Here is a 21,066-nt window from a genome sequence, read left to right as displayed (position 1 = left end):
GTGCATTAGCCGGTGGTATTGATATTGCAGCCCACTGGCTGACAGACATGAAGGGTGGCGTTTGTCTCATCGGTTTCTGGTTTAACAATGAGCATTGCTGTTGGACTTCTACGGAGACGACGTTTCAGGACAGGGACGAGTGTCCACATTGGCAGAGCTGGGCTCAACTCATCACGGGAACCTCACAGGTGCAGAAATTTAATACCAAATTTAATTGATCCTTTGGTTGGAACCATTGAAAGTCAGAAAACACTACTCAACTTTGTGTTAGTAAATATAGCACTCTGGCTCCATCTACTGTCAGTGAAGTGCTTGTACAGCATTGACACATTTTCACCATTCAAGTCTCTTTATTACATAAAATTGAAGCGATTTGTAATTTGTTTTTTAAATTTATGTCAACACCAACGTCCTGTCTACCAAACAACTGTAAACAACTAGAACTGTAACAACCTAGAGGTCAAATAGAGGAATAGAGGAGAGAAGTTCTTCTCTATGAAATACAGATGATGAAATATTGAAAGGATAGAAATAGACTTGTGGTCTGTTGTTTGTTTAGTTGTTTACTCTAACAACAAAACCTGTTAAGGAGCAGTATTTACAGTATGCTTCGTTTTCAAATGGCGTGGTTGCTACACCAGGGGGCAGCACTATATTAGAACATTGCGGAGTCAACTTTCGAACAGCTAGTCGAAGTCGTGGTACAGAATCGCGTTAATAATCCACTGACAGATACACACCATTAAGTAGTGTGACTGGTGTAAATGTGTCCTTTGTGGAGTCAAAAGAAAGACATTTTTAACTCCATGTGCATGGTGGATTGTGCATAACATGACTGGATTAGAAGTCTAGAGAGTTTTAGCTGAGCCTTGTTTTCTATGGCTCAGTGTTAAGGACTGCTCAGTTGATATGCTATGCTTTGTTTACAGGGACCCTTAGCCTACATCATCAACTACTTGTTCTACATCTGTTGGGCCCTTCTCTTCGCTTTTCTTGCTGTCTTACTTGTCAGGGCATTCGCTCCTTACGCTTGTGGCTCCGGAATACCAGAGGTAGGAACACACACTTGCCTGTCAGTCAGAGCACTTGATGTATTGTGATTCTTCCTCTGCGGTAGTGTTTTTACTGTAAATGGAATAACTGTTGTGCAGTGTTCACACCTTCCCAATGTACTAAGATAGGTACAGTCTATTAAATTGTTAAATTTACAACCAAATTATGAGTAAAATAAACATTAAATGCAAAACATAATTATATTAAATCAGTGTTATTTTCATAGCATTATTTATATGCTCAGGGTGGGAAGGATAAAAAAACGAGATTCTCATGTTAAGGAAAGGAAAAATTATAAATATTAATGATAAATAATAATATAATAATACATATAATAATATATAACGTTAATTACCTTGTTATTACATAATTTGCAGTCTCTGAAGCTGTAGCACAACCTTCTGTCACTGCTATTTCTGTTCTCTGCCAGTAGCCCCTCCCTCATCCCTCCTGCTCATTTTTGACCAATCATGTGTGACTGTAACAGAGAAAAAATATACAGTGAATGGGACCGGCTTGTTATTGGGAGCCTTTAGAGCCAGATCATTTGTGAACGACCCATAACTGTGGTCTTTTGACGGGGAGACACATTGCTGTGTCAATTGAGCCAAAGAAAGTAAGCTCTAATATTTGATCCTTGCGTAGATGACAAGGCAGTGTTTCCCTTGACAGAGTCCCAATTTAGCTCAGTCTGATATGAGGATGTGTAAAGCCGAAGTAAGAAAATATGGTCTTATAAAGCTATAACAGTTCAAATAAACAAACCACTCCCTACATACACAAATCTGATCCGCTCATAAATTTATTTTATTATTTAATTCTGTGAAGTGTAGCTCATTTTCTCGTCACTGTCAGGTCAGAGGGAGGTCAGGAAATCTCCGCAGACAATAGCGTGTTTGAAAGAAAAATATCACTTGACACGTTCACTCCTTTCTTCTATGAATGTTTCCTCTGTCGCCGAGTTAGAACATTAAAACTGATCTCTCAAAAATAAAGCAAAGAAAGTGTGATCCCCTGCACTTAGATGCTCATATGAACCAGTACAAACATGCTCTCCCTCCCTCTCTTTCCTCAGATTAAAACCATCCTGAGTGGTTTCATCATTCGAGGCTACTTGGGAAAATGGACTCTTATCATAAAGACCATAACTCTGGTTTTAGCCGTCTCGTCCGGCCTCAGTTTAGGCAAAGAAGGGCCCTTGGTCCACGTAGCCTGCTGCTGCGCCAATATTTTGTGTCACCTTTTCACCAAATACCGCAAAAATGAAGCCAAGAGGCGAGAGGTAAGTTCTGAGCCAGCTGGATTAAAGTGATAAATAATAAGGGATTTGATTTGATGGCTCTGGATTCAGTGTTCGGCTTTTAGGCTGATTCAATGAGACAGATCCTGCTAGAGTTGAGGTTCTGGTAATGTGTCTGCTTGTTTTTATGGGCTCCAAGTTCAGTTCAAATTTCTTTGTCTAATTGGTTTTGAATTGGAAACATAAAACTCAGTGGAAACACTACAGCGCAGAAGAAGAAGCGCTAAGGTCGCTGCTTTAGCAAAAGCAATCTGAGTCAGGACACGTCGATGCTCGATGGCTCACTGCTCTTTTGCTGCTTTTGTTCACATGCCAATCCAAAAACAACTGAAGTGCACCCTTGCTGTCTTGCTGATGATGAAATCATGCGCAAAAAGAACTTTGAGTCCTGATCAGTTAAAAACTGGTTCTAATTGCATTGGCTACACTGTTATTCATTTGCAAAATGGAGAACAAAACATGTTTTGCAGCATTGACTGACCAGATGACAGATCCACATGGTCCCGAAAATCAATCGTCGTGTACAGTACAATCCTTCAAACGTCAAGATCAATGCGCTGTGCCACGTCAGCCTCCTATATATGCCACACCTTTTGTTTCCATCATAACTGTAAATGCAATCCACTTTGGTTTTATTGTATAACAGTGTGTGGACAATGCTGATTTGAGTTATCACACTGAGGTATCACAAGCATACCTAATGTAATAGTTTTCCATTAGAAGCCACCATCTGTGTTAAATGCACATTGTGGACAAAATGAAATCCAGGTGTGGCCTTTTGTAGCAGTTGGTTAAATCCATCCATCTGATGCTTATCTAAGGTTTGGTAGCAAGGGCCCTAAACAAAGAGACTGCGACCTCCTCACTGCTGCAGGAAAACCTTGACATGTTCTCAGGTCACTTGTGAGTGTGAGTCTCCACTCACCTTGTTAGCTGGGTATGCTCAGAAAAGGGATTCATCAACTGATGCGTGACTTGGATGAAAGCCACATTGCTCCGGCGGAGGCTTTTTGACTTCGAAGATGACCTCATCTGTAGGGAATAATCCTGCTGGCCGCTGCGACTCCGTATTCTACCTCCTCCACAGAAGGCCTGTCATTCAGATTGAGGAAGACATTATAGTAGTTGATCTACAAGTACACTCCACTCCTGATCTGTAAATAGTTGACCATAAACTCTTTGTCATTCTCCTATGTCTTAGTAGACGTATTTTTGTTGGGAACAGTTATGTGATGATTAACTGCTGTTTATTAACTACTGTATTTTTATTTATTTTTGGCAGGTTTTGTCTGCAGCAGCAGCTGTTGGGGTGTCAGTGGCTTTTGGAGCACCAATTGGAGGAGTATTGTTCAGTTTAGAGGAGGTACATGTGTTTACAAATCTAAACGATGTGTCTAATAATCTGTAAGTTTCATCTGTTCTAGTGTTATGCAGTGGTATCGCATTTATTTAAAATATAGCCGTCGCACGTTCTGAAACGTCGGTCAGTGCTTGGCATTTGGACTGGTGTGCAATGCAGTTTTAATTGTTCCAAATGAAGTCTATTTTTTTGTAAGAAAATCTTGGCTCATGTTGGCTCAAGATGAGACAAAAGAGAGTCAGGTCTTTTGAAATGAACCGTATGGACGCACTTTTTATGTTTTGCATGAAACAAAACGTCTGCTCGGATGGTCTCCATAATGAATATAATTTGACAGCATCGTAATCCCATTATGCCTCGCTCAGCAATTTTATGGAGTAAACATGGCTGGATGCCAGTCTGTGTCTCTTGTTTGACTTAATTGTACTTTTTGCCAAAGTTACCATGTTTTTGATGGTGTTTATCTATCCGCAAGGTAGCTCAAAGTTCTGAATAAATTTCAGTGAAAGTTTCTGGAAATGTTGATAATGGGAAAAGTGCGCAGGTGATTACATTTTGGTGGTTTTCCGGGTCACCATCTGGATCCTGTAGACTCCACATGCCCACACTGTAGCACATGCTGACCAGACTGCTGAGCCACTAAAGTCATTGAGTTTGACTTTACTGGCTAAAATGTATCCAATTGTATTGTGTGGATCAATTGATGGTGGGATGATAGTGATGTGTGGAAATTCCAGTATGCATGGAAATCAGTGCTTTTCTTGTTTTACTTTACATTTTATAAGCAAGGATTTCTTGCAAATGAATGTCTTTTAGACCATTAAAAAAAAAAAAAAAAAAAAAAGATGTTTTCTCTCTCAATTCTCCCTGCAGGTCAGTTATTATTTCCCTCTGAAAACTCTGTGGCGCTCATTCTTCGCTGCTCTGGTAGCGGCATTCACCCTGCGCTCCATCAATCCGTTTGGAAACAGTCGCCTTGTGCTGTTCTACGTAGAGTTTCATGCTCCTTGGCATTTGGTAGAGTTAGCCCCGTTCATACTCCTAGGAATATTTGGTGGCCTCTGGGGGGCGCTGTTCATCAAGGCCAACATCGCCTGGTGCAGGAGACGTAAGTGTTGACTGTTACTATTTTTTTTGGTTCCCGTCTTGCATGAGCCAGGACTGGGTTAAAACCTTGAACTTTTGAGTTTCTTATGTGTACTGTATTTGCCCTATAAATTTTTTTATTCTTCATCGTTTAGTTGTGACATATTTTCTGTGGTATTTTGTGCATTCTAGGTAAAACCACACGTTTGGGTCACTATCCTGTGGCTGAGGTGTTGGTGGTCACAGCACTGACCGCTGTCATCGCCTATCCAAACAGCTACACCAGGATGAGTGGTGCTGAGCTGATATCAGAGCTGTTCAACGACTGCTCCGTGCTGGACTCGTCTCAGCTCTGTGGTTATCAGCAGGTTAGTTGTGATGGCTCAGATTCAAAACAGACTGTCGCTTATGTATGGATTCTTAACAAGATATTGGGTTTGTTTGCTAGTAGGTGTTGCCAAGGAGCCGAAATGTAAACCTGTCTGAAAGTGCACATGACTTGCTGGAGCTGTGAATATCTTATTAGACCATGTCTGGGTTAACACAACAGTATCAATCTCATGTGAGCCTGGTGATAAAGAAACTCAAAACACTCGTATGATGTGCAAACAGCAGCTGCATTACAGTAGAGATTACTGTAAAAGTTAGAAAGTCTCAGTCACTTCAGAGTTTGCTGATTCTAATCTTGTGCTATGAAGATATTCTCACAGCTTCATCATAATTTTAAGTGGTCAGCAATTTTCATCAGGAAGTTGTTGGAGACACATAAAATATTTTATGTATTCACTTCTTTTCTACTGTGCTGTCAAAGTTGTTGGCTTTCATTGGGTCATTAATTCGTCACACTTTTAGTTTATTTCCAAAACCTCTTGTAGTCAAATAGCAAATAAATGCTGTTTTTTGTGGTGAACATTCAAGTGTTCTGTCAGATAATTTCATTCATTGGACGTTGTTTTTAATATTGTGTTATGTTTGGAGTCGTCTGTTAGACTTGGATTGTTAAGATCTTTGTTCTGTTTCTCTCTTTTTTGTCGACTGCCCCCTCACATCTCTGCCCTCACCCACGCGTGTACTCCAGCCAGCCAATATATCAGAAACAGGTGTGGGCAACAGCTTGGCAGACCGGCCGGCAGGGAAAGGCCTCTACACCGCGCTGTGGCAGCTGGCCCTGGCTTTAATCTTCAAGATGATGATCACAGTGATTACCTTCGGTATGAAGGTTAGTCAATGCAATTTCATCTCCAGCATTCCTCATCACTTATTGTTGGTCATTCTTGGTCAGACTTTGGTGTGACATCACTCTGCTGACACACCAGGACAGTTGTATTTAATATATTTTGCCGAATTATTCATTTGCTCATCTGACTCAATAAGCCATTCTCCCTGTGCTGCGAGGGATGTAATCCAATTGAGGTTTTGGATCTGTTATGCCTGATGTAAGCTTTAACTCGGTTTACAATTACTCACCGTCATGTGGCTCAATAGAGAGTCCAATAAGTAAACAGATAGTGGGTTTAGTGTCCCAACTGAGACACAAAAAGTCATTATCTGCTCATAAACAACTCCCACTAAACCGTGCATCAGATTTGAACATTTCCAGGCACAACTGTCACCTGTAAATGTGCACTCAGCTATAAATATTCACATTATTACATGTGATGTGGAGATCCTTGACTTCTAGTAAAACATTTTTAAATTTTGTTAATAATAAAAGACAGCAATACCTAGCAAACGTTACTGCTAACTAGACCTTGTTGTCTTGTGATGCTACAGGTTCCCTCGGGTCTTTTCATCCCCAGCATGGCTGTAGGAGCGATTGCCGGCAGATTGCTGGGTGTGGCCGTGGAGCAGCTGGCCTACTACAACCACGACTCCTTCTTATTCAAAGGCTGGTGCTCACCAGGAGCAGACTGCATCACCCCGGGCCTCTATGCCATGGTCGGGGCGGCTGCTTGTTTAGGTGAGAAGGAAAGAGTGTTCACATTTTCAGAGGTCATTAGGCGGTGCTCTCTGTGAATAAGGATGTGATGTAATTGTTGATCAAATCCAAAGATTTTAGAGCGGAGAGTGCCATCTAGTGGGTCCTGAGATTCTAATAATCCTCATGTTGCTATGCTTCAATCTATGAAAGGATGAAACTGTAAGAAACACTACACACTGTTCCTGGGTAACAGTCAGAGTAGCAATTCAGGTCTTTTACTTCTCTGTTCTTCTGAAAAGCTGGTGCAGAGAACTGCTTTGTTTTTTTAGTTCAGTGAAAAAATATGTAGTCTGCCATTACCCAGCTTCGAAACTTAAGTGCCCGGATTGTCTGGACAGCAGATAAGGGATAAGCTGTAGAAAAGGGCTCTTTGTTTGAGAAATATGTTACTAATATATTCAGGTTGGACTGAACCAATTGGATTACGGTGTGTTACCCACGATGACCCGTGTGTATTGCCTTTACTCTGTGCTGCTCAGGCTCACTTACACCTCTGATCTCAACAGGCTCCCAAAGCCAAATGCTAAATTCTGTCCATAATTTGTAGCCCTGTTCAGGACGTCCTCTCGTAGTGCTTTTAAAACAGCGATTCAGGCTTCTATTTCTCCTGCCTGTATTTGAACCTGAGCTGTAATGTGTGATGTTCGATGAAAGCTGACAGAAGTACAGATGTTTGAGTGAATTTTCAATTTGATTTGAGGATTTCAGAAACAGAGAAAAGCTTTTGTCTTCTGAAAAAAATGCTGTTCAAGATAATAGGGGGACTTTCCACTGACGTATCCAGAAACCTTTTTGATCTTTTGTTTTAAACCAAGAAATATTACACTTTGATATCACTATTTCAGAAGGCTTGAAAATTAAGATTAGAGATAAGTTTGGGATGAAAGTAAATTCACTCATCTAATATGATTATTATGATGTCACGAGGCAGTGGTCACAGTGAATAGTTTTATCTGATACACTGGGTATATGCTTACTCATCTCTCAAGCAACGTTGGCAGACTGTGAACACCGCATCCCCCACTATTTGCTATGTATTTTCCTGTCTGTTTTTTTCCCTGAGTCAGGCGACCTCCATCACCATTTTGAAAGTACCGCCACCAACTTCCTAGACAGACAGAACCATGAGTATGTGCTGCCTGGTGACTGTCACAACCAACAGACGTGCAGTCACTGCGAGCATATCAATTTCTATCACTGTATAATCTTCATCAGTGTGAATATTCTTTGTCAGTATCTGAGTCAGTCAAATTTACCCTCCTGCCCTCTGTTATGCTCCTAGTACTGAACTACAACACCCCTCATTGCCATGACTGGGGAACAGTCTTCTAACCTATCAGAAACATGTCCACAACTGTTGCTCAGATTGAAGCTGCGGACATCTTTTTGTCTAGATTGAAGCTGAAACTTTTTGTGTTGGTTCACGATGCTCACATCTCCATGTGCATGTCGTCTTCATCACCTCATTCACTGTTTCCTGCTGGCTTTCTCCTCCTGCTTGTCTCTTTTTCAAATTCTTTTGAACCGTACAAAAATGGTATGGTGATTCTGAAAAGGCCACATTTGAAGTGTGTTTACACAACGTTTGCAAGGCGTACACAGATAGTGTAGTATAAAAAATGTACGAGTGTTAAAGTTTGCAAACATTTAAATCGCTCAAGCACATTATATAGATGTCAATTTACAATTTTACGTTTTGCTTTAACAACTGACGGATATTTTATATATTTTTCTAATAAGGGTTAATGTTTTTGTACTGTGCCTCTAAAAATAACATGAGTTAACTGTGATCCAGGAAACAAACCACCTTTTTTATTCCACACCTGAAATATACGTCGATATGCCCTGATTTGATTTTCTTTTGATCTTACTTTGCTCATTTTTCGATGTACATGTGGCTGGATCATTTCTGCTGACTGATGGAGTCATGACAGCAAAGTTGCTTAATATTTCAGTCAAAAGCACTAATGAAAACCAGTAGTAAAGCGAAAGTGTTGAATTACCTAATTCAAATGATAGTATTCATTAAAATGAGAATCATCAGTTGTTTTATCTTTGAAAACTGAAGAGGTTATTAAACACCATGCGTCAACAGATCTCTTAGATGTGCTGCGAATATCGACATGAGGGTATGGAAAACACATGGACATTAAAACACTTGTCAAGTTTTCACGTTTGAAAATCATTTTGAGATGATGCTGAACAAAAAAATGCATCTGTGTCACAAGAGGGCCTTTCAAAGTCTGTCTTAGTAACAATGGAATAATACGAACAGCTGCACAGGGAAGAAGAAAGAAACAGAGATGCGGAACAACACGAAGAGAAGACAATCTCAGCCATCCACTATTTCGCTTTTAGATTTCAATACGTCAATCTTTTTAATATTAATTTTTGATGAGCTTTTTTATGTTTGTTTTTAGATGTCCTGCAGCATTTATTTATTTTTTTTACAGATTTTTTCGCTACCTATCTTTGAACCTTTCCCAGGTGGTTTTAACCCAAGTGTGACGGGCTTGTGGTGTCTTGTGCGCCGATAATTGTGAGCTATGCTTCAGTGTTTGTAATATTTTCACGTTCTGTGTTTGGCCTCTTTCAAGGTGGAGTAACTCGTATGACTATATCACTTGTCGTCATCATGTTTGAGCTGACTGGTGGTCTGGAGTACATCGTTCCCCTCATGGCTGCAACCATGACCAGCAAGTGGGTGGCGGATGCTTTTGGAAGAGAAGGAATCTATGAGGTGACAGGAAAAAAAAACTGTTTCCCCCCCATTTTTTGTTGGAATGTCTTCTGCTGTGCGGGTAATTTGACTGTTACAATCCGGGAAAACCGAGTCGAGCCATTTTAGAGCGTGTGAATGGGCACTTTAAAAAGTTATGGTGTTCTTGCTGTTTTATTTATTCATACTGTAGTAAAACAATGTGCTTCATCTGTTTCCTGAATTTGACCGTTTCTTTTGGTAGTTTTTACTGTTTTTTTTACTGTTTCTATTGTTTCAGTAGTTTTTATTTTTTATTTTATTTTTTGTGCTTATGGTGGCTTAAGACAATTTCCTCTTGGCTTATTTTGTTTGTTTTTTAAAATACATCTGGGAAAAAATAAGAGGCCGCTGCAAAATTGTCAGTATTCATTTGTAGAAAATGACAAGTGGTCAAAATAACAAAAAGATGCAATGTTTTCAGACCTCAAATAATGCAAAGAAAACAAGGTCATATTAATTTTAAAACACCACAATACTCATATTTTACGTTAGCAAGAGTTTAGGAATCTATATTTGGTGCAATAAGCCTGATTTTTCATCACAGCTTCCATGCGTCTTGGCGTGCTCTCCGCCAGTCTTTTGCATTGTTCATGGGTGACTTTATTCCACTTCTGGTGCAAGAATTCAAGTGGCTGAGCTTTGTTTGATGACTTGCAACCATCCGTCCTCCTCTTCACCACATTCCTCAGGTTTTCAATGAGGTTCAGGTCCAGAGATTGGGCTGGCCATGACAGGGTCTTGATCTGGTGGTCCTTCATCCACACCTTGGACTTGTCTAGTTTTTCACCTCTATATATATATATATTTTTTTATTCTTTAAACATTATTTGAGGTCTGAAAACTTTGCGTCTTTGTGTTATTTTGACCATTTGTCATTTTCTGCAAATTAATACTTTAAATGACAATATTTTTATTTGGAGAAAAAGAGGTTGTCAGTAGATTATAAAATGGAACAGAAATTTTCATTTTACTTAAACACATACTCATAAAGAGTAAAATCAGACATGGTGACAATTTTGCGGTGGTCTCTTTATTTTTTCCAGAGCTGTGTTGTTTTAATAACATTTCAGAATGATTTTAAATAACATTGCCTCTCCTCTTCTGGTGATAATCGTGGTTGTTGTCTTTGTTGTTAAGCTGAATATATTTTGGTTTCAAATACATTTTTCAAATCGTAGATCTTAGTGGTTGTATGTCATCACTCTGTTTATGATCAAAGCAGGCAATGATTTAGTTGCATTAATCAAATGCCGCATCTGTTTCCTATGTGTTTCAGGCTCACATCAGGCTCAACGGTTACCCGTTTCTGGAACCTAAAGAAGAGTTTGATCACAGCAGCCTTGCTGTGGATGTGATGAGACCCAGAAGGTCTGACCCTGCACTGGCCGTTCTGACACAGGAGGGCATGACAGTGGAGGAAGTGGAGGTACGGGCTGTACAAGTATGTGTTATCTGACTGTGAAATATTTAATTCTCTTTGTTTGTAACTCCAGTCTTTGGTGGAGAACACTCACTTCAGCGGCTTCCCCGTGGTGGTCTCTCAGGAGTCTCAGCGGCTTGTGGGGTTCGTCCTCAGAAGAGATTTAATCATATCAATCGGTCAGTCTATACAGCTGTCACAGTAGCTATTGCTCAGCACGTTTGGCTGACCTTCCACCTTGTCCTCTTCTCAGACAACGCCCGGAAGCGTCAGGAGGGTGTGGTCAGCACGTCTGCGGTGGTGTTCACCGAACACGCTCCGCCACAAGCTGCCGAGGCCCCTCCCCCTCTTCGTCTCAGGGGCATCATGGACCTGAGTCCTTTTACGGTCACTGATCACACACCCATGGACATCACCGTGGATATTTTCAGGAAGCTGGGTCTTCGTCAGTGTCTGGTCACACACAATGGGTGAGTCAAACAGTCAGAACGAATGGGAGGGCTGATTGTGAATGGTGGTTTTTCATGATGCGGGGGGAAAACATCTGTGTTTTTATTGTCTTACTTAAAGAACAAAAATGCACTGCTTTCAACTGCTCCATACAGATTATGTGCTTCTGCTGGCCTCATTGGCCCTCAGCTGTAGCAAAGTCAGGTTTGCATTTGTGTCAGTGGGAAGCCACGGTTGGAGACACCAGTGTGAGGCCCTGCTTCTCAGAATCCTTGTCACTTAAAGTGACGTCCTGCTCGCCTGATGAACAGAAACAATGATTTTGTTATCATAGGAACTCTCTGATTCTTTATCGAAACCGTTCCAGGTCTCATCCACGGGCAGCACAGATATTATTTCCCGTCATGACGTTTTGATGCGACGCTTTACAATATCATAACGCAAAACACATGCAACTCAAATCCGATCCTGACCTCCTCTGCATGTGGTTTCTGAGATTGAATTGAAATGTCTTCACACTGCATTTTCTTAAATGTGGTAACAGACATCCAAGTCTACACGTGCTCACAGACTTTAAGGGCTGGAGAGTGAAAACAGGGGCTTCACTGAAATGAACATTCTTGGCTGAAACTGAAGCCAAAAAATCCGCTAACAAAGGTAACACTGGAAGGACCACTATGCCACTTATCAGTGCCACTGCATCGGTGGATGTGACTGTTTAGCTCAGAAACAGTGCACAATCTAAAAAACGGAATTCAAAAAGTGTCTATCAGCATCAGTGACTAAAACCCACTGATGTTCAGGCTTCTAACTCAAGATTGTAAAAGTTCTGTCATGAAAATACCAGTGCATTTAAGTCACACGCATTTTACTTGTATGATGACGATAGCAAAGTGCATTTAGAACTAGCGCAACTGCTGAAAGATACATTTTCTCAATATTTTTTTCTAGGTTGAAAACAACTGCAGGCATATCACACAACCAGGGAGGGTTGACGTGGGTACCTGAGAGAAGAGCTGTTTTTTCTGCGCTTCTCCGTCTTGTGGTTTGTCTGCATCCCAAGATCCTAATAATGATCTTCATAACATGGATTGGGTGCAGTCGCAATGACATGCACAAGAACCAAATTGATCGCAGTGCGGTCACTATAAAGAGTGTTCTTGTTTGTCATGGTTTTCCCTCCGTGGTCCGTCGCAATTATTGCAACAGCGTCTGCTGCAGACGAAGCAGAGGCGCTTGAAGGGGCAAGAAGAGGGATAATGTTCTCCAGCAAGACCCACTGTTGTGATGTGACTGTGGCAGGGAGCTTGCAAACAGCACTGTACGCAGCCAAGACTGGATTATGCACTGAGGCTGTCCAGTGTGGGGTAAGTTCTGCTTAGAAGAACACTTTCAGATGCGCTCCCTCTGCATCATTACAACATCCGGTTTCGGCCATGTTGTTTTGGAGGTAAAAGCCATTTTGCCCAAAAACTGAAAATCCACTTTTGGGCCAAAAAATGTCAGTGGCCGAATTCTTGTTGCATCGCGAATGGAAATTGTAGCACAGGTGTTCATAAAAGAAATTCTACTTCTACTGCTGGACGTTTACACGCCAGCGTCTGAGAGTGGTTTAGATTGAGCCATGATACGGTGGAGCTTAGACTTCCAAACCAGATTTATGTTGCCGTGTTCCTGCTGCTGTGGTTAGCGGATCTGATAACTATCTATTGTAAGCTGCTTCGACCGTCACGCTGCCGACACTGAGCACACTGAGATGCTTGTGTTTTTCTCTGCAGGGGAAGTTAAATACAAGGCTGCAAAGCTGCACTCTTTGTTATGTAGAAGTGTTTTTGTAGCAGTTTCTGGCTGTGAGCTTTTTAATAACCGAGGTACAGTAGGTAGCAAGGAAATGGTGCAGATGGTTTGCTGAACGCATGTGGTCCAACCAAGGAAGAGCAACATAGAAGATCAAACACGACACAACAAACTGAACATGCAGGGTTCTGCCCAGGTGGGGGAGCTCTCCTAATCCATAATAACTGCTTCCAGCACCTGGATTCATGGAGTTGAAGCAGAGCATGAATCAAGCCAGACAAGTTGGTGTCGCTGTTTCTGTTGTCATGGTTTCTTTTAGGTAGACTAGTTAAAAAAAACGTTGATGATGTTTTTCAAGCACGAGAACAGTGACATCACTGGTCAGTGTGACCAGCCTGCACACACACACACACACACACACACACACACACACACACACACACACACACACACACACACACACACACACACACACACACACACACATTGCTCTCCATGTGTGGACATTGTGAGGTTTTTCAGAGACACCACCAGGGCTCGACATGGCACAACCTAATTTTTTGTCACTTCGTGCCTAATATTTTGTTACTCAGCTCCATGGGGTTTTTGGGACCCAGCCCAACCTCGGGGGCCCTCTGTCGGCCCCAGGGAGCGGCTTGAACTCGACTGGCTCCGATGGGTCTCTGTCCTCCAGGACCAAGAGGGGGTCTCGGTTAGGTCCCCAGTCTGACCGAGGTGAGCCTGAGGTGGGACAAAAAGCACCGTGATTTGCACCCCTGAGCTCTTCTGAAATCCGGTGGCAGACAAGAACCCGACTGCACCGGGGGGCGATGTGGGGCAACCACAAGGCAGCATAAAGTACACACACACACACACACACACACACACACACACACACACACACACACACATACTACTTACCTAGCAGCTGCCTTCTACGTAATCATTTTTAAGGTCTCCTCACAGTCCAGAATTGTCACATTCTTGATTACCGGATTAATACAAATATTTTCAGAAACACAACAAACACTTTCAGAATATTGGTGGGACTCATTTTGCTGGTGTGCATTCACTTCCGCCTGAGCAAGCCTTTATGCGGTCGCGGCGTCTCCAAAACAAGAGTTTCATTCTTAAAAGGCTGATGCCAACTTGTCCTTAATGGAACTGTATTTTTTTATATTCAGTGCTTGCTTCTTCAACTGCAGGATTATTGGCACTGAAGTGTTTTCTTATCTTTGTCCTGCCAGTCCAGTCGAATGTTTCCACCGACGCCTGGAGGTGACTGGGTTGATGAGGCCTAGCTCTTTGTGTTTGTTCCCTGGACTGATGCGTCCAGTGGAATTCAACTAATCTCCAGAGCTCTGCTCTTTCCTTTCTTTGGTCTATGATGCTGCTGTCAGATCACAGGGTGGAGAAATGGCTGATGACAGACACGATAGCTGCTGCAGGACATGTTTGCCTCAGATGGTCCAGTGGTTGACGAATCACTCACAGATTCCCAGCAGACAGGAGCAGTGAACGGGTCGAGGCTTTAGGCTAAATAAGATGCTCAGGATGCTTGTATGTTTTTCCATGGTCGCCAAGATTATGAGTGAGTGAGTGAGTCACTCGCTGTCTGGGGTCCTACAAGTAACAGATGCGCGGTTAAACCTTGAGGCTATTTCAGGCCCTCCAGCTCTGTGGTTGATAGTAGCTGATATCTCCATCAATGACAGAGAGATGAGCGTGTTGTCGCCAGCTCAGTGAAGGAGTCAGCAGTTTTGATTCCAAGGCCAACCTGTCATGAAAAGCTGAGTTGGATTGTTTTTAATTTTCTGGGTATAAACAAGTATTTCACATGAGACGATCAATTAATGCAAATGTGAGTTTAATACACGGATGTCACTTCACCTTCATCAAAACTTTGATCCACCATAACTCACCACTTGAGCCCTGTCGGATCATGACATTTTTATTGGAGCATTCCAGACTTCTGCATCCCACACAAGATTAATTGAACATCGCCTGTGTGATGCGCTTTGTTATCATGCGGCTTTGTCAACAAACGGCCTTGATATTTAATATCCACGATTATAGTTCTCTTGTGATCTCCTGTGAGATTCTAATAAATCTCAAGCCAGTCAAGATATTATGATGGAAGTTCAGATCTTCTCCGGAGCATCTGCTCTCCGTCACTTATTTGGCCTCTTCTGGTGAGGCAAACAGAGTCTGACAGGAAATGTTGTGCTTCCTTTTGACTGCTTCTCTTCTCTCTTTGTTATCAGGCGACTGCTGGGAATAATCACCAAGAAGGACATTCTGAAACACATGGCCCAAATTGCACACAGAGACCCGGACTCCATCCTCTTCAACTGACGGCCGTCTCTCCGTCCTCTCAGCCGCCGGGATGATGCGCACCTTTACCTCTGCGAAAGACCAGCTTGAGCTTCATTTGCACGTGACCATAGAACAATGGTATTTTTGTACGACGGGAGAGCTCAGTGTGAGAGCACCACTCTGACGCACAGCGCTCAGCTGCTCTGAGTCACTGTGCGCTGTCTACAGTTTTGCCCAAAGGGATGATTGAGGAAGAATTGGTCCGTTTGACCAGGTCAGCGGAGAAAGCCATAAGTTAGACCAGAAGTTTCTCTTCCCAGGTTCATGCCTTGCCACGCTGGAGGGCTGGTGTGGGACAGATAATCTCCAATTTCACAGCTGACGCAAAGAGAGGGGATGAGGATGAGGAGCGGAATGAAGACACGGAGATGGAGAGAGGTATGGGGAGCTCTCTGCCTGCCCCCCGGCTGCCAGAGCGAGTCCAGACCTGGATCCCCAAACTGAGTTGATGGATGCTTCAGGATCCCCTCCTCCTCCTCCTGCCTCCCTCAGTGAGATTTTCTTTAGCTTTGGGGCAAAAATACAGAGTGTGAGAAACTGTCTCTCATGTACACCCAGCCATGCTTCATCTCTCTGAAAGCTGTTCTGTTCTTGTTGAAACCACCTCTGGGAGGTCCCGTTATCCATGTGACACCCAGTCCATGTCTTATGAAGGTAAAATAATTTGTCTATACATGTGACAAGATTGTTCAACTAAATTATTGCATTGACATAAATGAATGATTCATGTAGTTTTTCTTCTCTTGGTGATACAGAGCTCTGGCTCAATAACTCAAACAGTCTGTTCATACAGCGTCACTTGGGCTTGAAACCAGGCGGGGCTCGAGTCAACTCACGCTTTACAACTTGATTATTTTGCTCTTCAGGCCACAATTAAGCTGAAATTACAGTTGTCACGGAGCCCTTCCTTTTTTCCCAGTGTAAATTGTCTTTCTTCTGTTGTGTGAAAAAGGCTTGTAAATCTGTTCATTTACAACCACCTGGATATGAGCAAGCCAAATGTAGACAGACAAGCACTCACACCTACAATTTAAAGGCCACCAATTATCCTCTGTATATTTTTGAAGTGTGGGAGGAAACCAGAGTGCCAGAGGATACGCTCACAAGCACGGGGGAAGCAGCATACAACCCACTGACGGGAGGCCAATTCGCTCCGACGCTCCTTTTTCAAAGGTTATCAGAGGAGGAGCAGGTTGATAAAAATGCGGTGTGACGTCACCAGAGCCACTGAGGCACCCCACGTTGGATGAGCGCATCATTTAAATTTTACCCGGTACATATTCGTAACCTCCACTGCTCCTGGTTCTGTGAATCATGGGTCTTCTTTCAGGAACAAAATATAAGACTTGAAAGGGACCCTCTTCTGCTCATTTCATGGGCTTTGACAGCACTGCAGTGAGTTCCTGTCAGTCAGCTACGCCATATAAGTTTCCGATTATGATGAGGAGGAAACAGCAGACCTCACCTCTCGGCTGAAATTGAGAGCGCGAGGTTTGGTGCTAGCTACCGATTGGTCACGGCCATGTGTCAGTCGTGCAGGTCTGCACGTGAAGTACATTTAAGGACTTGATGTTGAACTGTCTTGACGTTCTCCTGCAGAGCCTAAGCTCATACCATTTTTAAACAGAGAGCGCCACCTGCTGAGCTCTGAAAATGAGGACGTTGTTTCCAAGTCTCATCGGCTCATCACTAGTTACTGGAACGTGGAAGCCTGTCCAAATAATTGCTCACATGCACGTCTGTAAGAGGTTACATCACAAATTCATAGAGCTTGTGAAAGTCTGGTGAAGAGTCTAACATGCACAACATCTGGACGCGGCACTTATGCATCACGTAGATCTAGCGAGGCTCAAACATTTTCAACACAATTCAGAAAAGTTGGAAAAGCAAGACAGGGTTCTTTTAAAAAGTATCACCCCCTGAACTGCTGCAAACTGACCCCGGGTATCTTGTTATTCAAGCAGTCAATGGACTCTTTCACTTGGTCACATGTGAGCGGGGGCCTCAGTCAGCAATAAAAAAAAAAGTTGTAAAACTCAAGAACGTAGCTTCTATGTTCCAGGCATGGCCAATATATTCAAATGTATAAGGATGAAAGAGGTGAGAAACCACAGGATTAGATGAGGGATTCAGCAGGACTCACTATTATTGAAAGTGGAAAAAAACAATGAGCCAACAATGAAATTCCAGACTGCTAACTGATGGTGTCATTGCGCAGATGAAACACTCTCATAAACAATGATTACATTACATCTTGAATGTAATCCTAAACTACAGTACCATCCAGCTGGAATGCAGCATTAGCTTTTGTGGTTACAATGTCACACCGGAAAGAAACTAGTCAAACTAGCTCCCATCATGAACTGTAACAATGGAAACCTTTATTGCTGTTAGTATAAGATCCAAATGTTAACATAATCAGCTTCACAACATGAAACAAGTGGTTGGGGAGGCAATAAGAGTTCAGCAGCACGCAACACATTGGGTAGTTCCAGGTCAGAGTTTGCTGTATTCCCTTCAGTCAGCATGCCACTCGGATGGTGTGCTTCCATTTTCTGAAAATGAGTGAGATGAGTGACTATTGTCTTCATCTCTTGAAGAGTTCCCTGCTAGACGGCATAACGTGTGAACACATTCTTAAGGCCGAATTTAGCAGAGAAAGTTTCAGTGTTTTTGTGCTCGGGAGGAGCGAGCCACACACGGTCACAGTGGAGGTTCAATTGAACTCTTGGTCCCTGTTTGACAACTATCTTTTGACAAGTCCAACAAGACGACTCCCTCCCTAACAAAACACAAACACAGCAGGGTGATAAAGCACAAGACCTCCCTGACAAAATGTAATACTTGAAATGCTGTTGTTAAAAGTCAGTATCTCAATCGATTGAATCAGTGTGTTGCTATCTCAGAATCTCTGGATCAAAGGTGCCATGAATCTATTCTTGGCTCACCGTCTCAGCCTTCCAGTCCGGACTTGTTTCTAGCCACACAATCCTTGTGTGAAGGAATTTGGAGCTCAGAGGAAGCGTGTTTGTGTGTTGGGATTTGTCTGCTGGATATTTTTTCCTTGTGCATTTCATTCGCCTTTGGAAAGTTGACCTGGTTATGTCTGTGGATTAGCATTTCAATGTCGTCGGCCTTGATGTGCCAGTGGGTTTGCGCCTGAACTTTGTCCGTCCTGCAATGACTCAGTGTATTCTTGAGCTCAGTTCCTGTGGTTGAGGCTTCACATGGGGCTCAGGTTACCAACCTGCTCGTGGCTCTGGCATTCTCACACCTCACATTCTCCCATGCTCACTTGTGTCGACTCACATTGACGCTCGTCCCTCCCCGTCTCTCTGTGTTATCTCGTATCTTGACTCTTTTCTTGTCCAGTTTCCTCCAGACATGTTGCCTTACCTCATCCGCATCTCTCCTGCATATCATTCCTCCAGTTCCCAGGACTGCCATTGTCTTGCTGCGCATTACAAAGCCCCCGAAATATTTCCATGTGGTAATAGGCCAATTCAAGGTGTCACCCTACACCAGCAAGTGTCAGATCTCTTTACCTGTGTGTGTGTGTGTGTGTTTGTGTGTGTGCGCACACAAGGGTTGGACCACGACTGAAATATTTGTAATTTCAAGAATGGCAATGAGATCTGTCTCCTCTGTCCTCTGGGCTTCACCTGAGGTTGTGGGACGCAGGTTCCCACCGCTTCAGTCTCTGCTGCTGCTCGCGTAACAGAATATTCACACTGACCTTTCAAAGTGAAAAAGCTGACACCAGACAACTGTTTGGAAAGGTTTGATTTCAAGTGAGCCACTCTGAAATTCCAGTTCAACAAAGTGCCTTTACATACAATCAAAGGAAACTGTGAGTCAGGGAGCAGCAACAATAAAGTGCAGTGTGCAGAGAGTCTCTCTGCCATCACAGAGACGCTCCATATGAGCTATCTATCGGTCCTCTTATATTCAGCAGATGTGAAGGAAGTCAGAAGACAATTGTTACAAATGAATGTGTGGGTGTTTGTGTTGAGGCCTTCAGTCCATAAACATTACTTCAGAATATGATAACTCAATCCTCTGGGTTATTTCTTATGCTTTAATAGTACATTTGTTCAGAGGTGGAGAGACTTTTTTTTGGAGACACCCTGTATTATATGACAGTAACTCAACAATGATGACATGAAAAAGGTGATAAAACATGATAGAAAAAACACTCAGGTCACACTGGTCTAAGCCTCTTCGCCTCGACTTGCATAACTTGGTAAGTAAAATCTGTTCTTGAAGCCACTTGAGATAAAACTGGGGGTCATCTGGTGACTTAGAGCCTGCTGACTTCCTGACCAGTTCAAAGAGAAAGCCGGAGATCCGTTGCTGTCTGTGGCCAGAAGGCTAGATCCGAAACGAGTGGTTTCCATGGAGCGCTTGGTGCTCGAATCGTTCTTTATCTGCGAGAGTTGAATCTCTTCATTCAGTGGAAGGGATCGGAAATTTCTGGCGCTCGGTTTGATGTTTTGTGGTGTTCGGTCAACTAAAGAGGAGGAGCAGTGTTGAGAGGATGTGTGTCACTGTTGAGCTGGAGGACATGGTCCAGACATGCTAAAGTAGTGGCTCGGCCTCATGAGTCTCAGTGGTGCATCTGTGTGAAATTTAAAGGGGCTGTGCTCATTTCACGGGGTTTTATGATGATTTTGAAACCCCAGAGGAGCAGTATGTTCAGTATCTTTTAATAAAGCTCTCCATAAATCCCATATAGTTAGATGATAAAATCTGCCTCCTTCACTTCTCAGTTACGACACACAGATTACAGCCTTCGTTCACTCACTAAGTGGCTTTAGATGAACTTCCTGAACTTATGAAGTTACAACCATAAATATTGTGGACTCATGAAGCAGAGAAAATGAACAGGAAGTCAAAATGAACAGGAGTAATAACAAATAGAGGTAGATCAAGATAGGAACATTAACTAAGGAAACGCTGTCATGGTTTTGGAACAAATAATAGAAATATAGATTCAACATGAAGGAATAAACGTCAAATAAAAAAAAAACCTCTAGCCTCTTTTTTTATCGTTCTTCTTCAGACTTTCTTGAAAAAATGTCACATATTGACAAGGATGCTTTTTTTGTCTTCACAAATCAAACAAAAACAGCTCTTCAATTAATTCTTAAGACCTTTAACTTGCTACACTAATGCGGTGGTTATAGCTAAGCTACCTTAGTCAGGGCAGCCAGATGTGTGAGGGTCACGCCACTGAGGCTTGTCTCACGTTCTCACACCACTCTCTCCGTGTCTCACACATCTGTAGCCGAGTGACTACCTCTGATAAATGTGTTTGTGATGTGCTCTGCTGCAACGTGAGTCTGCGCATCACAACTGTCCTAAGGTGACAGTCCTGAGTCAAGTGCTGTAATATTCAACAAAACATTAATGTTTAACTTCTCTTTGTCAGTGCGTTGACATTCAATATCAGAACTGGGTTGGATTTATCATTTGGTTTGGC

At 42.6% G+C, this 21,066-nt stretch overlaps 1 protein-coding gene across 2 annotated transcripts in view; it reads left to right on the top strand.

The window, feature by feature from the left end:
• The window catches only part of clcn5b (chloride channel, voltage-sensitive 5b), a 29,883-nt gene extending 9,490 nt beyond the window's left edge, over positions 1-20,393 (top strand). For both annotated transcript variants that reach the window (XM_053859310.1, XM_053859309.1), the window contains exons 5-17: positions 1-188; positions 930-1,052; positions 2,129-2,335; positions 3,636-3,716; positions 4,587-4,821; positions 4,992-5,167; positions 5,878-6,018; positions 6,573-6,759; positions 9,378-9,520; positions 10,818-10,967; positions 11,035-11,140; positions 11,215-11,431; positions 15,473-20,393. In XM_053859310.1, the coding sequence (XP_053715285.1) occupies positions 1-188; positions 930-1,052; positions 2,129-2,335; positions 3,636-3,716; positions 4,587-4,821; positions 4,992-5,167; positions 5,878-6,018; positions 6,573-6,759; positions 9,378-9,520; positions 10,818-10,967; positions 11,035-11,140; positions 11,215-11,431; positions 15,473-15,563 (2,045 nt within the window). In that variant the 3' untranslated portion in view covers positions 15,564-20,393. The remainder of the gene's footprint in view (positions 189-929; positions 1,053-2,128; positions 2,336-3,635; positions 3,717-4,586; positions 4,822-4,991; positions 5,168-5,877; positions 6,019-6,572; positions 6,760-9,377; positions 9,521-10,817; positions 10,968-11,034; positions 11,141-11,214; positions 11,432-15,472) is intronic.
• The last annotated feature ends 673 nt before the right edge of the window (positions 20,394-21,066 follow it).

Source organism: Synchiropus splendidus, chromosome 3 (assembly GCF_027744825.2).
Source record: "Synchiropus splendidus isolate RoL2022-P1 chromosome 3, RoL_Sspl_1.0, whole genome shotgun sequence".
NCBI classification, from domain to species: domain Eukaryota; kingdom Metazoa; phylum Chordata; class Actinopteri; order Syngnathiformes; family Callionymidae; genus Synchiropus; species Synchiropus splendidus.
The sequence above is the reverse complement of the archived record's forward strand: the minus strand, read 5'-3'. Positions and strand labels throughout refer to the sequence as shown.